Genomic DNA, 14,999 nt, shown 5'->3' on the forward strand with positions numbered 1-14,999 from the left:
GCCTTATATAAAATGGCAAAATCAAGATTTGCGTTTTTGGGTGTATACACACATACACACACATATATAATCCAATACAAACACCCAAACAATGATACCTTTATTGGGGCAACCAAAATGCACAATGACATGTTGCAAGCTTTCCAAGTCACACTGGCTTCTTCATCATACAAACAGAAGAAAGAAATTGGAGATGTTAGTCATAGGCCTGCATTTTCTGTTTCTGGTCTTAATTCAGATGGTAAAGGTTATTATGATGATGATTATGATTAGATTTACTATATGGCCAACACTGCTACCCCTAGATGTTTTTTATACACATACATACATATATATATCAAACTGTGGATAGTTAAATCCAGGGATAAAGAATCCATAGATACGGAGAGCTGACTGTATATTTATTTTATGTATTGTTTTATATAGTATAATTAATTATTGTTCTGCACTACATCGTTGTAAGGGATGTATAAGCGCTAACAAAAAATGAAGAAAGGTCCAGTAGGATAATAATGATAATCAAAATATCTGTGGATAAGGAGGTGTGACGGTGTGTGCACACGTTCCAAAATAATCCAGGCTCCCAAACGCTTCTGGTCCCAAGCGTTTCGGATAAATGTCACCGTCCATTCGCAACAGCAAAACAGCTTCCCTGGAGACTCGGCCTGTGTTTTCCTCTGTCCAGCACATGATGCTTCCTTTTTCCTCCAAGGCTGGGCTCTGAAGAGTTAAGGGGAGGAGGCCTGGACGCCTTGATGCTCCCATGCTGTCACTAGTGGTGAACTTACCATTTCACTCCCGGAGGGGAGCACATGAGAGCCCATCCTGGATTTCTTCCTGCCAGCCATTCCTTCCTTTCATCACACACACCCACACCTTTGCATTACCTTCGGCAATTCTTTTCTCAGGTTTCCAGCCACAGTCTTTTGACAGCTTGAGCTAATTTTTTATTTTTATTTTTATTTTTATTATTTTCTGGAGAGGGGTGTGTGTCTCTGTGTGTGTCTGTGTGTGTGTGTGTGGGTTTTCATTCCCTCCCTCGACTGCAGATGCAGCTGAAGGGAAACGCAGGCAGCATGCTCAAGAACTGCACCTACTTGCCTTGCACATTGTGTTCTTTCCTCTTTATTTCTCCATTTTCCTGCACCGAGCCCATCAAGGAGAATCTGCCTTGCAAACAAGCCCCTCACAGCCTGGGGAGTGGGATTGAAGGCTCCCAGGCACAGATTGCCTGCCAGCCCCAGCACGGTAAGGACGATGGGTCCCTTTCTATGGCATCTTGCATGGCTGATGGACTGAATGGTCCCTTCTCTTTGGCATCCATCACTTCCAAATGAGATCGGTTGGCATGACAGGCCCTCTTGGGCTCCATTTTCCTCCCTTGCTCTCCTCTGCTCTTGTTCAGCAACGCAGATAGATTTGCTGCTCCTTTATGCCTTCTTAGAAACCCACTGTGTGCGTCCAGCTTTCCCAGGAGAAGGGGAGATTTAAAAAAGCATGTTGCATTTTTTGTGACTGTCGGCATCCTCCTTTGATTCACAAACCGTGAGATCTTTGGCCTCCTTGAATTGCTGTAGATCAAGCAGGAGCCTTTGCTCTTGGTTTTTGCATGCAGATATTGGAAGGTGTGTTCCCAGAGTTGAAGCTTCTTCGCAGATTTGTAGCCGAAGGCCAGTGTGGCCCAAAGGCTCGGCCCCAGTCTTAGCCACATGATGTGCCGGTTTTTAATTTTTATAAGCATGTAGGACTAGGGAGTGAGATAGTATGCTATATGGTTTGAGTATTAGACTTACAAGCCTGGAAGCCAGAGTTCGAATCTTCCACTCAACCATGGTGACCTTGCAGAAGTCGCACTCTCTCAGCCTCAGAAGACAGCACAGGCAACATTTCCTCCAAACAAATTCTGTCCAGAAAACCCTGTGATGGGGTTGCCTGAGGGTTGCCATAATTCACAAATGACTTGAAGGCACACAATAACCACAACAACCTTCCAAAATACCAAAATCTTGGAGATGGGACCTAGGTCTTAGAACTGGAGGAAAGAAACCAGCCCAAAAACTATGGCAAGTCTGCTGAAAGGCTGTGACTTGCAGTCCAAGGTGGGCATGTTTTGGCAATCCAGGGGCCAATGAAGCCCCCAAAGACCTACCCATGGGCCACCTGCCCTCCAAAACTGCAATCTTCTCCAAGAAATTCAGAAGCCACTGAAGATTCACTTCGAGAGTGAGAAATGGGGGGGAACATTGGAAACAGCAGCTCTCTAGAGGAGGCTCACAGGTTTTGGAGACTTCTAGGGATGGTGATGTGGTCTTCTTTCTTTTCCCAAAAATATTTACAAGGGAGGCTCAAAAAGGGGTCTGGGGGTGCAAAGCCAGCCTTGGATCCCTATGTGGCCCATGGGATGTGTGATTCCTATCCTTGACCTAGACAACATTGAACTTGATAGAGCAGCGGTACTATAAGGCTGTATTCCTAAATGATGCTGTTGTGGTGGTTGTGTGCCTTCAAGTCTTACCTTTTGCTTCCAATTGATGATGATGATGATGATGATGATGATGATGATGATGATGATGATGATGATGCTTGACTGTTCTGTAAGTTTCTTCTGGCCCCCAACACACCTCCTTAGGCCCTTGAAAACTATACCTTTGGAAAATCTTTAAGAGGGTGAACCAACAGTTCAGAAAAGTCCATGAGTCAGTTTAACAGGAGGGACGAATGTACAACAACAATGAATTACAGTGGGCCTTTGGTATCCACTGACGACTGACGATCCATGGATGCTAAAGTCCCATTAAAGACAATGGCATAGTAAAATGGTGCTGTGCCCCTTATATAAATTGGCATAAATTAAGGTTTGCTTTTTTGGAATTGATGCATTTTAAAAAAATATTTTTAAACCTTGAATCTGTGGGTAAGAAATCCATGGATAAAGAGGGCTAACTGTATAAATACCTAAGGCTAATCTGTTCCTCTTAGTTTTGTAAACAGTCTGCTCAGTCTCACTTTATGAGAAGGGAAATGGCACAGGAAGGCTGCTTAACCCTCTCCCATAAAAGCTGGCAGGGACCCTTTCAGATTACAGTTACAGTGTAGTGATCCCACTTGAATTGCCTTGGGCAGGATTGATGCAGTTTGACACCACTTTAACTGTCATGGCTCCATCCTATGGAATCCTGGCGTCTCCAAAATAGTGAGTTACATAGCTATACATTGGGTTTGTTACTGCGGTTATGTGTCTTCAAGTTGAACGCCAACCCAATGGCAGCCATATCATGGGGTTTTGCTGGCAAGATTTATTCAGAGTGGGTTTGCCATTGATCGTCTTCTGAGGCTGAGAGAGTGTGACTTGCCCAGGGTCACCCAATGAGTTTCTATGGTGGAGCAGAGAGTTGGACCCTGGGCTCCCGGAGTCCTAGTCTGACGCTCAAAACTCCTATAAGTTGTGGCTGTGTCTTCAAATCAGTGCCAACTGATGGCAGCCCTACCATAGGATTTTCTTGGCAAGATTTATACAGAGTATGTTTACCCTTGCTTTCCACTGAGGCTGAGAGAGTGTGACTTCCCCAAGACCCAAGGTTATATATATTTCATTGTTATGCCACCTTTCTTCCAAAAAGGGACCCAAGGCGGCTCACAAATAAAACATTTGAAAAATGCATTACAACAAAAGCATCAAATAAAAAACATAGTTTGGTAACAAGATAATAATTGTAATATACTAATAATAATTGTAAGCCGCTCCGAGAGCCTTTAGGGCCGAAGGGCGGGTTATAAATACTGTAAATAAATAAATAAATAATAAATAAGATGCCATCCCAAGTGTTGCTGGGATTGCCAACTTCTCAGGCAAACATTGCACCTGTGCACGAAGGAATAGCTTCATACATAAATATTAGGTGATGTTCACTTTTCTCTCCATGCTCTGAGGGTGCATCCAGCCTGGCTAAAAAGGCCAGAAAGTCTGCTGCCACACTACAGAATTAATCTAGTTTGACACCACTTTGACTGTAATGGCTCCATCCTATGGAATCCTGGGATTTGTAGTTTGCTGTGGCAGTGCTCTCTGAAAGAAGAGGCAAAATATCACACCAAACTCCATATCCCCAATTCTGTAGCATTGAGCCATGGCATTTAAAGCGGTGTCAAACTGGATTAATTCTGCAGTGTCAATACAACTTCAGATTTTGTTCCCATCCTTTCCAATTTGATTTTGGCGATCCATGCGCATTCTGTTTGTCCCAGAATATTTTTTGACAGCTCCCAATAGGATTTAGAGACCTTTTATACCCAATGGCACCTTTATTGAACAACTAATACATTTGGGTAATAAAGGTATCACTGTTTTGTGGACTTGGGATGTTGTTGTACTTTGTTACATGGCCAACACAGCTACACTGGATATCATTTGGCAACCATGCTCATGAGAAGCCTTCACACAGAGCAGCAATTCTTCCAGCTTTAACCAGAATACACATTTTCCTGGAGCAGGGTTTTGCAAATGAATCGTAGGAAGGAGGGGAGAAGGTAATCTCATACTTTGGAAGAGCTGGGTAGGCTTTTTATTCCCGGCCAATTTGCCTCTGAGGTGCAGAATGGCAAGACGTTGTGCATATCTACTCCAGAGACACAAAACCGCTTTGGCAGTCGCTCCTTTCTCCTTAAATAACCTTGGGAGTTGCAGTCTTGCAAGAGGTCCTTAGGGCTGTTTTAAGAGCATCTCTACAAACACCAAGCCCCAGGTTTCTTTGGGGAAAGCCATGGCAATTAAAGCAGTATAAAACATCAGTTTGCATTATCACTAAGATTGCGTTATCTTTCTTTATATGGCTTACGTTGGTTGCAGGGCTGGGCTAACAGCTCATGACTTCTTTGACAACTGAAGGTGCATTTGCGTATCTGTTGTGTGTGCCTTCAAGTCATTTCTGACTTATGGTGACCCTAAGGCAAATGTGGTGTAGTGGTCTGAGCGTTGGACTATGACTCTGGAGAGCAGGGTTCGAATCCCAGCTCAGCCACGGAAACCAACTGGCTGACCTTGGGGAAATCACATTCTCTCAGCCTCAGATGATGACAATGGCAAACTCCCTCTGAAGAAACATGCCAAGAAAACCCCATGATAGGGTCACCGTAAGTCGGCAACGACTTGAAGGCGGCACACAACAACAAGGCAAACGTAGGGTGCTTTGAACTCTAAATACCTTCATCCCCATGAAGAGCTCTTTTAAACCTACAAAAGCCTGGAATGGATTCACTACCCCACTGACATGGAAGAGGCTAGAAGTCCTCTTCTAGTTTTGGAAAACAGGCATTTTTTGAGTGATGGACAGTGTAGGAAGGGAGATTTTGAAAGCTTCATCTTCTGATGGAAGGCAAAAAAGGAAAATCTAGTGGGATCTAGGACCATAGCCTTGGGGCCATATGGGCAAGGGCCATCTAGTCCAACCCCATTCTGCCATGCAGGAAATCACAATCAAAGCATCCCTGACAGATGGCCATACAGCTTCTGTTTAAAGACCTCCAAGGAGGGAGACTCCACTACACTCCGAGGAAGGAGTGTGTTCCCCTGTCGAACAGCCCTTACTCTCAGGAAGTTCCGCCTAATGTTGAGCTGGAATCTCTTTTCCTGTAGCTTGGATCCATTGCTCCGGGTCCTAGTCTCTGGAGCAGCAGAAAACAAGCTTGCTCAGGTGGCTCACAACATGAAGAAATAAATCGATGGATAAATGAGGAAAGATGGAACTGGGGTACTTTAAAAGCAGCAGAAAGTGTAAGATGGCAGAGGATTAATCGGGACTCCTCCTGTCCAATCTGGACATTTGAGGTGTACAGTTGACTCTCCACATTTGCGACTTTGACTTTTGTGAGTTTGATTATTTGAGGATTTGGTCAGTGTGTTTTTTCTAGGTCCTCCAGTGTGACTCTATGGCCAACCTTTGCCAGATTCCAAGAGAACACTCCTCTAGGCAATTGGAGGTCCTCCAGCGGAATCCTATGGTCACCTTCCAGCAGATGTGGACCCTAAAATTGTGCAGGAGGATCTGGAGATTGTTGGAGAAGTGTTATTTTCAGTTAAGACCTGAGCTGCTTAATCCTTTTTTGCTTCTGCATCCAAGCGAAGGGCTATGCAATTAGATCATTCTCCATACTTTTGGTTATCTGGGCATTTTTTTAAATCAGCCTATCCAGAACACAGTCATACACTATATTAAGCCACTCAAATAATTACCATGCTGGTAGCTTTGCTGTCTTGCTTTACGTTTATTAAATCATTCTGCTAATCTGTTGTTTGATAGCTGGCCGGATGGACGGCTATGTAATTTTGTCCTATTTATATCCCTTTCGTGAAACTCCTAGGTTGGGTAGCAGCAATATTAGGACAACCATAGAACAGGGGATTGTAAGAAACAAGCATGGGATAAAGCCAGGAAACCATAAAACCGTCAATAAACAATAAAAAATGGCAGTAAAAATTGACTGAAGCAGAAGCTCACCGTTTAGAAATGCCGGGCTAAAAAGATGAGTCTTAGCCAGATGCTAAAATGCCAATAAAGCTGGTGCCAGGCATACTTCTTGGAATAACGTCTTCTAAATATAGCTCTGTCCGTGTAAATGTTGGTTTCCAGAAGAACAAGAGATGACGGGTCTCTGTCCCAAGGAGCTTGCAACCTAAAATTAGACCTGGGAGAGGCAACAGATGGAAGGGAAGAAATGCTTTCCCTCCATAAACTGTAAGATATTACAGAGGTAAATGGAAGGAGTGGGGAATGAAGAGCTTGGGGAAGTTACTTTTTTTAACTACAGCTCCCAGACTCCATGCTGGTGAAGTGATTCTAGGAGTTGTAATCTTTAAAAGTTACTTTTCGGGCCATGTTCTAGAAGAGTTTATTCCTGACATTTCACCGGCATTTGTGGCTGGCGTCTTCAGAGAATGCTGGCATGAAAGATATATATACATATATGTAATACATACATACACACACACACACACACACACACACACACACACTGTTGGTTGAGAGGAAGCGATTTACATGTTAATCTGTGTTGTTGAATGGCAAATTTCAGGGAAAATATTGTAGGTCCTTGGTATCCACTGAGGTTTGGTTCCAGGACCCCAGCGGATACCAAAATCCATGGCTATTGAAGTTCTATTAAATACAATGGCAGAGTAAACTGATGTCCCTTATAGGAAACGGCAAAATCAAGCTTTGTGAAGTCAAAGGCTTTCATGGACGGCATCCATAGTTTTTGTGGGTTTTTCGGACTATGTGTCCATGTTCTAGAAGAGTTTATTCCTGACGTTTCGCCAGCATCTGTGGCTGGCATCTTCAGAGAATGCTGGCATGGAAGAGAGTGGGGTGTGTGTGTGTATACTATTATTGGAGAGGAAGCAATTTACATGTTAATCTGTGTATTGTTCTGTATATTGTTCAGACCCGCTGAGACCTTGCCATTCAACAACAGAACAATATACAGATTAACATGCAAATCACTTCCTCTCCATTAACAGTATATATACCCCACTCTCTTCCATGCCAGCATTCTTTGAAGATGCCAGCCACAGATGCTGGCGAAACATCAGGAATGAACTCTTCTAGAACATGGCCACATAGCCTGAAAAACCCACAAAAAAACTAAGTTCAGATTGCAAAAACAGTTTGCTCAATAGGGAAGGGAAGGCAAAAGCAAACTGCTGTGACCTCTCCTAGCTTGTGTGTCCTCCCTCATTTTGTCATCTTGATCACACACTCCAGTGTCTATTGGCCACATGTGTCCTGGTTTTCATTTGTGAAAGCCTGGATGGGTGTGAATTCATCTAGCTGACTGATGTAAGTTTTGTCTTCACTTTAGCTAAACCAGCGGGTGGCCATGCTGTTTCGCACCACTAGAGGACATCAGCGCATGCAGAAAGCACACTCTCAGGCACGAGCGCATGGCCTCATTCAACCTGTTAGCACTGCAGAGACAAAATCAAATCTTATCCTGACTGATGGTGCGTGGCAGCTATAAATAGCCACAAACATTGTATGAATATAAGGCAGGCGCTAAGATTTTTTAAGGCTTGTGGACGGTTCTGAAAGTCAAGGAAGAAAGTGCAAAGGCAGGCTTACTCTTGGACATAAAGAAAACAAAAATAAAGGCCACGGAGAACCTAGACAGACAATGAGGAAATAGTAGTAGTAAAGTATTCTCATACTTGGGATCAAACATTGATAGGAATGGAGACTGCAAGCAGGAAATTTTCAGCCTCAACAGATCGGAGATAAAGACGAGCATCGGAGTGGAGTTGGGTCGTGGTGTTCGCACGATGCATGCCCCGACTCTGCCCCCATGCTGGTGAGACGCTGCATGCCCCTACCGTATGGCGGGCGCCGACACAGCACTCCTCTGGCGCTGCATCCAGGTGATGCAGCACCAAGAGAGTGCCAAAAAGCCACAACACCTGTGGCTATGGTGCCCTTTCCGTGGCGCAAAAAGGAGCTGCTTTTTGTGATTCCTTTTTGCGCTGTGGAAATGCCAGATCAGGGCCTCAGCATATAGTGGCCATGGCCCTGATCCAGCACTGAAAGGGGCGGTCTGTTCAGCCCCTAAGAATGGGGAAGTCAGCAATGAAAGAACTAGGAAAGATCCTATAAAGATACATAACGGAGCACGAAAGTTAGAATCGTACAAAATGTCGTATTCCTCTTATGTGTCCCTTGGATTTCAATGTATTATTTTTGGCCCCCGTTTTCCTTGCAGTCAGAGCCATTTCTTGAACAGAAAAGCAAGAGAGGCCAGCTTTTTACGTGGACATGATTGTATTCCATGCGCTGAAGTAATAATTGAAAATGAGGATCAGGGCATATAAAGGGAATTTGCATGGACCCCAGTGGTTATTTATTGATATTTCTTTAAAATATATATTTTTTTCATTCTTTCCATCTCTACTCTATAGTCCCCTCCTCACCCAACATCCTCTCTTTTAGGGCAATACCAGCCCCAGTACTACCAGTTCAGTTCTTGGACTTCGCAAAACCCTGCAAGATTTTGCCTCTTTGGACCGTGCGCAGTTAAAGAAGCCACAATGACCAATCAAATGCCAGATCTATTTATTATATGGACTTTGCTGCCATTTCCTTTCACTCCTCCCCAAAAGCCCTTTCAGCCTGAAGCCTGGCACTGAACGCCAAGGCAGCCCATATTTTTGGCTAACGTGTTATTTTAAACGTCTCATCAGTGTGACTTCATTTGCCATTCTTTTCATAAGCAAGGATCATAGTGGACTCATGCGTTATTCATGCAAATGTCAAATGGGTCCCTGCAGGGATTTATCTTATGCAGTTCCTTCGCTAGTTAGCGCTGGACTCGAAACCAAATGACAGCCTAAAAGCCTTATCACTTTGGTGACTGTTCATCGGGATGAAAACTTAATATATTCCCAACCAGTTTTCCAAAAGGCAATGCTGGTGGATTCCAACAAGCAAACGAATCCTGGCACTTATGCGCGCTTACTCAAAAGCAAGTCCCATTGAGTTCAGTTGACTTTATTCCCAAGTATATGACTGTATCAACCTTGCCCTGTCGGCAGTCTTCCATATCACCTGTTAGTGGTCCAACTAGAGGCTGATGGGAGTTGTAGTCCAATATATCTGGAGGTCACCAGGTTGGAGAAGGCCCACCGGTACACCTATCATTAGTTAAGTTAGATGGAGGATGATGGGAGCTTTAGTCCTTATATCTGGAGGTCACTTTGTTGGGGAATGGCTAGTTCAGTGGATTGCAGCATCAGGGTGATATTCTATGCACCTTGGGCAAGTCGCACTCTCTCAGCCTCAGACAATGGCAATGGCAATGGCAAACCCCATTTTAAATACCTTGCCAAGATAACCCTGTGATAGGCTTGCCATGAGTCAAAAAAAGATTTAGGGGCATCATCATCATCAACAACAAGTCCCATTGAACTCAATGAGGTTTACTTCTGAGTAGCCATAAAGAAGAGTCCCCTGTAAACTACTGATCTTTTTCAATGCCGATTTAAGCGAAGGCGAAGGCTGTGCTGAGGATAAGCCAAGGAGATAGGAAATAATGCAAGAAAGCTTTCTTTTGGTCAATAAACTAGAAAGGGCAGCGGAGTAATTCAAGCCATTAAACAAGCTAGTTAATTAAGTGTCTAAATTGTGGAATAATGAACAGGTCAGGGAAGATCCGAAGTGGCTATTAAACACCTGTTCCTTATGGTATCTTCTGTTGTGGCTCCTCTCCCTGCAATCCTATTTTGTTCATTAAAATTCCTTCAGCTTGCAAAGCAAACAGCAATTTAAGAAAACAAAATGAGAGCGGAGTTGTCTTCACGGCTCTTTTTGAAGCCAACAAAACTTTAAGTTCTGGCAGTTTTAATGTGAGTCAAAGGCAGGCCAGCTACATCATTTTGGGTGCCTGAGGCTGTAAATCTTTAAATGACCCTCCCTGACACACGCATGGTGTGCATTTGATGCCTCTGAAAATGCAAAATGAGTTCCAAGTACACAAGTAATCTGCACCCATTTAATTCAGTAGGGCAGGAAAGCAAAGGATGGGCAAAAAAGCTTGCCCTTCCCTGTAAGCTCAGGCAAAAGCAAACTGTTGCAGGCTCTGCCAGCTTTTGTACCTTTCCTCATTTATAACTTTGGCCATCTTGACCACACACTAATGTTGCTTGGCCACAAGTGTCCTGGGTCCAAAACACCCTGTAGAAATAATCCAGTTTGACACCACTTTAACTGCTCTGGTAATCTACAGTTTCCAGGATTCCCTAGCAATGAGCCAGGGCAGCTAAAGCCGTTTCAAACAGGATTATTTCTTCAGTGTGTTTTGGACTCTTGTCTTCCATCTGTGAAATATTGGAGGGTATGTGCCAGGGATGTTATTTAGGAACCCAACCTCTCCTGCATCGAGGTGTGTGCATTTAGGGAGTGCGTTCTACATTTCTTGGCACTGGTGTCTGATTGTTTGCATATTGCAAGGGAAGTAATTCTCGAGTGTCGTCTTGGGGTTGTTTTGAACAAAACAAATGGCAAAATGACGCGCTTAACAAGGGGTTGGCTCCTTCTCTTCAGAGGCAGCCAATTTCAGTTCTTAGCCAATTTTGTCCTTATTCCACTTTCTTTTCTCCCTCCCAAACAGCCCCAGTGTCATTTCTAGTCACTTTGTCATTTTACGGCAGCAAAATGGGTCTTGGGGTGAATCAGAGGTGAACAGCAGAGCAGCGCAAAGCTACAGCATTTGCCACTCATGGCTGGACAAATTGGGTATAAATTAAATTCATTTATTCCCAGGGCAGAGCTGGCCTTTGTTCGCCAGTTTAAAGAAATACGCTTTGATGTTCATGCTGACGTTAGCCATGACAGGCCGCTTCTGGTGCCCAAATTTGCTAGCTAACCAGGCCAGAGGGGATGCAAGAAAGGGGGGAGACACGGAAAAATGCAAAAGCAAGCAAAATAGAAGGGCATTGCATACATTATGGAACTGCATTTAATAAGAAAAGCCAAGGCAAGCAGATACATTATGATTTTATCAGAGGGTAATGTCTAAGAAAACAGCAACAGATTTGCAGATTGCATACATTTCAGTAAATAAGGACTTTACTTCACTGGCAAATCTATCTATCTATCTATCTATCTATCTATCTATCTATCTATATCTATCTCTGTCATTCACCAATCATCATCTGTTTATGTTCCTGTCTCTACCTGTCATCTGTCTATCATCTGTCTGTCTGTCTGCGAATGATAGTACTTTCAATTTCGATTGAATATATATTTGAGAAGACCATTAACACTAGTATTTCCTATTCAGGGTAGCTGTGTTGGTCATACAGCCAAGTTTAACATCCAAAATCCACCAAACAAGGATACCTTTATTTGACTAACTAAAAATGCACACAATACAGGTTGCAAGCTTTCAAAGCTCCACTGGCTTCTTCATTGGGCAAAAGTGTTAAAAATCATACAGGAGAAGGAGAAAATATATAGAAATATTGGCAACGAACAGGGAGTAGTGCTATGAGAATATATTTTTCTGCAGTTCGCTGTAACAGCGAACCAATAACAATACAGCATTGCTTTCATGTTCCGCAATTTCCCATTCCCAGATTGTGAATGTGAAGTTTTGCACATGTGAAAAAAACCAATGACAGGAGCTTACACCTTAGTGCAATTGTATCGTTATTAGCTTCCCATTTGCATTATTGGCAAGCCATTCACAGGGTTTCCCTGTTAATAAGATATTATAGGATGATTATTGGTTATTCACAGAAGAAGTACGCTCGTCCTTCCATATTCACTAGGGTTAGGGGCACAGGACCCCCACAAATATGAAAAACTGCAAATAACAAAAACACTGTTTTTATCTGAGAGAAGACCTCTCTGGGAATCTCTAGGTCCTCCAGTGCAACTCTGTGGTCAACATTTGCCAGACATTGACCATAGAATTGCGCCGGAGGAGCTACAAACGCTAGAGGACTGTTCTCTCTAGGAATCTCTCAGTGCGACTCTTGGTTAAAGTTGACCAGAGATGCACTGGAGGACCTAGATATTCCTACAGAGAGCATTACAGTTGGCTCTTCCCTTTTGCGGGGGATCCGTTCCAGACCCTGCCGTGTAAGGGAAATACCGCGTAAACTCAAGCCCCATTAGAAATAATGGGGCTTGTTCCTGCGGTGCGTTCCCGGCGTGCACTCCATTGTTTCTTCTGGGGCGCATGAGAAGCCTTTCCGGCGTAGCTTCCAGCATATGCTGGAAGCCGGATATAATGCGGGTGCGTATGACATGGGTGCACTGTAATAAACTCCATGTATAATCAAATCTGCAAAGCTGCAAATGTGGAGGGATGAGTGCAGATGAGCGTGACATCGCGTGAAAATCTTTGCGCGATCACGACGGGAGCATCCCGTTTTTCTCCTGTTTTATAACCCTGTGTGATACTCTCCTTCATCTCATCCTTCAAAGGATCCTTTGCTGCAGGATGGCGCTTATGGGACGCTGGGTTGCTGCCCAGACAGACCACAATTATCATGCGCGTCTGTGTGTTTTCTGGGAGCGTCCCAGGAGCTGGCTTGCTGACTCAGTCTCAGACTTACGTATTTCATCTTGCAGCTCCAAGCCAACTCAGGTCATGTGAATTATTTAGTAGGGCATTTTTGTTTCATCCTTCTCTCTCTCTCTTCCCTCAAGGGAGGGATGGTTGGGAAAGGAGCCTTCGTTGCTGCCTTGGACTACACACCTTTAATTAAAACAATTAAAACAAAAAGAACGAACACCATCATCTTAAGGCAAATCTGTTAACAGTTTCCTGACAATGGAAAACATGGGTATGAATGGGAAGGCTTTGTAAAGTGGCCAGCAGGACACTAATATTGTCTTTCTTTTCTCTCCCCCCCTTTCCCCATATATCATCCCTTTCCCCTTCCCCTCTTCCTTCCTCGGCCATTATTCTTCTCAACCCCCCTCCACCCCAAATTCTGGTCCCTTCATCCTTTTCTTTGGATCTCCCTCCCCCCCCCCCCATCGCAATCCTTACCACCTTTTCCACCTTTGGTCTTTCCTTCCACACTTCTCTTTTCCATTCACTTTTTTCCTTCTTCCCCCTCATCCCTCCATCTTCCCTTTCTCTCCTTCTTTCTTCTTCTTCTTCTTCCTCACGCTCCTTCACTTTCTTCATCCCTTCATCTTCTCTTCCTTTCTCATCCCTCTCTCTCTTCATCCCACCTTCCCTTTCTCGCCTACTTTCTTCTTCTTCCTCCTCCTCCACACTCTCCCTTTCTTCATCTCTCCCTCTCCTCTTTCTCCTTCCTAATCCCTTTCTCTCTTTCTCCCTCCATCCCCTCTTTCTTTCCTTCCTCCTATTTCCTCATCCCTCCATCTTCTCTCCTTCTTTCTCCCCACTCCATCATCCCTCTCTCCCCACGTCTTTTCATTTTCCCTTCCTCTCCTTCCTCCCCCTACCTCCCTCCCATGACCCTTCTCTCCTCCTTCTTCCTCCTTCACTTTCTTCATTCCTCCCTTTCCCCTTCTCCTTCCTTCTTCCTAATCCCTTTCTCTCTTCATCTCCTCCCCCCATCTTCTCTCCTCCTTCCTTCTCCTCCTCTATCTTCCTGCTTCATGGGCCCTCCCTTCCCTCCTTCATTTTCCCTTTCTCTCCTTCTTTCCTCCTCCTCCTGCTCACACTCCTTCCCTGTCTTCCTCCCTAACCCCTTTTTTCCTGGATCTCCCCTTCCTCCTCTTTCCCTCTTCCCTTCCTTCTTGGGCCCTCACTTTCTCCTTCTTTCCTCTCCATCTTCCTTTACTCTTCCTCTTCTCTCCTCCTTCTTTCTTTTCTGCTTCTTCTCCTTCGTCCTTCCTGGGCCTTGGGCCCTCATTTCCTCCCTTCTCTCCTCTATCTCTCTCTCATCTCTTCCTTCTTCCTCCTTCCTGGGCCTTGGGCCTTCCCTTCCTCCCTTCCCTCCTCCATCTTCCCCTTCCTCATCCCTTCCTCCCTTCTCTTCTCCATCTTCCCCTTCCTCATCCCTTCCTCCCTTCCCTCCTCCATCTTCCCCTTCCTCATCCCTTCCTCCCTTTCCTCCTCCATCTTCCCCTTCCTCATCCCTTCCTCCATCTTCCCCTTCCTCCATCTTCCCCTTCCTCATCCCTTCCTCCATCTTCCCCTTCCTCCATCTTCCCCTTCCTCATCCCTTCCTCCCTTCTCTTCTCCATCTTCCCCTTCCTCATCCCTTCCTCCCTTCTCTTCTCCAACTTCCCCTTCCTCATCCCTTCCTCCCTTCCCTCCTCCATCTTCCCCTTCCTCATCCCTTCCTCCCTTCTCTTCTCCATCTTCCCCTTCCTCATCCCTTCCTCCCTTCCCTCCTCCATCTTCCCCTTCCTCATCCCTTCCTCCCTTCCCTCCTCCATCTTCCCCTTCCTCATCCCTTCCTCCCTTCTCTTCTCCATCTTCCCCTTCCTCATCCCTTCCTCATCCCTTCCTCCCTTCCCTCCTCCATC

At 44.7% G+C, this 14,999-nt stretch overlaps 1 protein-coding gene across 2 annotated transcripts in view; it reads left to right on the forward strand.

Moving 5' to 3' along the window:
- The first annotated feature begins 865 nt into the window (after positions 1-865).
- The window catches only part of LOC149308792 (uncharacterized), an 88,377-nt gene continuing 74,243 nt past the window's right edge, over positions 866-14,999 (forward strand). For both annotated transcript variants that reach the window (XR_016282188.1, XM_089536471.1), the window contains exon 1: positions 866-1,248. Coding sequence is in view for 1 of the 2 variants with exons in the window: in XM_089536471.1 (XP_089392597.1) it covers positions 1,050-1,248 (199 nt within the window). In the remaining variant the exon portion in view is untranslated. The remainder of the gene's footprint in view (positions 1,249-14,999) is intronic.

Source organism: Sceloporus occidentalis, unplaced genomic scaffold, assembly GCF_023333645.1.
Source record: "Sceloporus occidentalis isolate IW3139 unplaced genomic scaffold, rSceOcc1.0.p SCAF_8, whole genome shotgun sequence".
Lineage (NCBI taxonomy): Eukaryota > Metazoa > Chordata > Lepidosauria > Squamata > Phrynosomatidae > Sceloporus > Sceloporus occidentalis.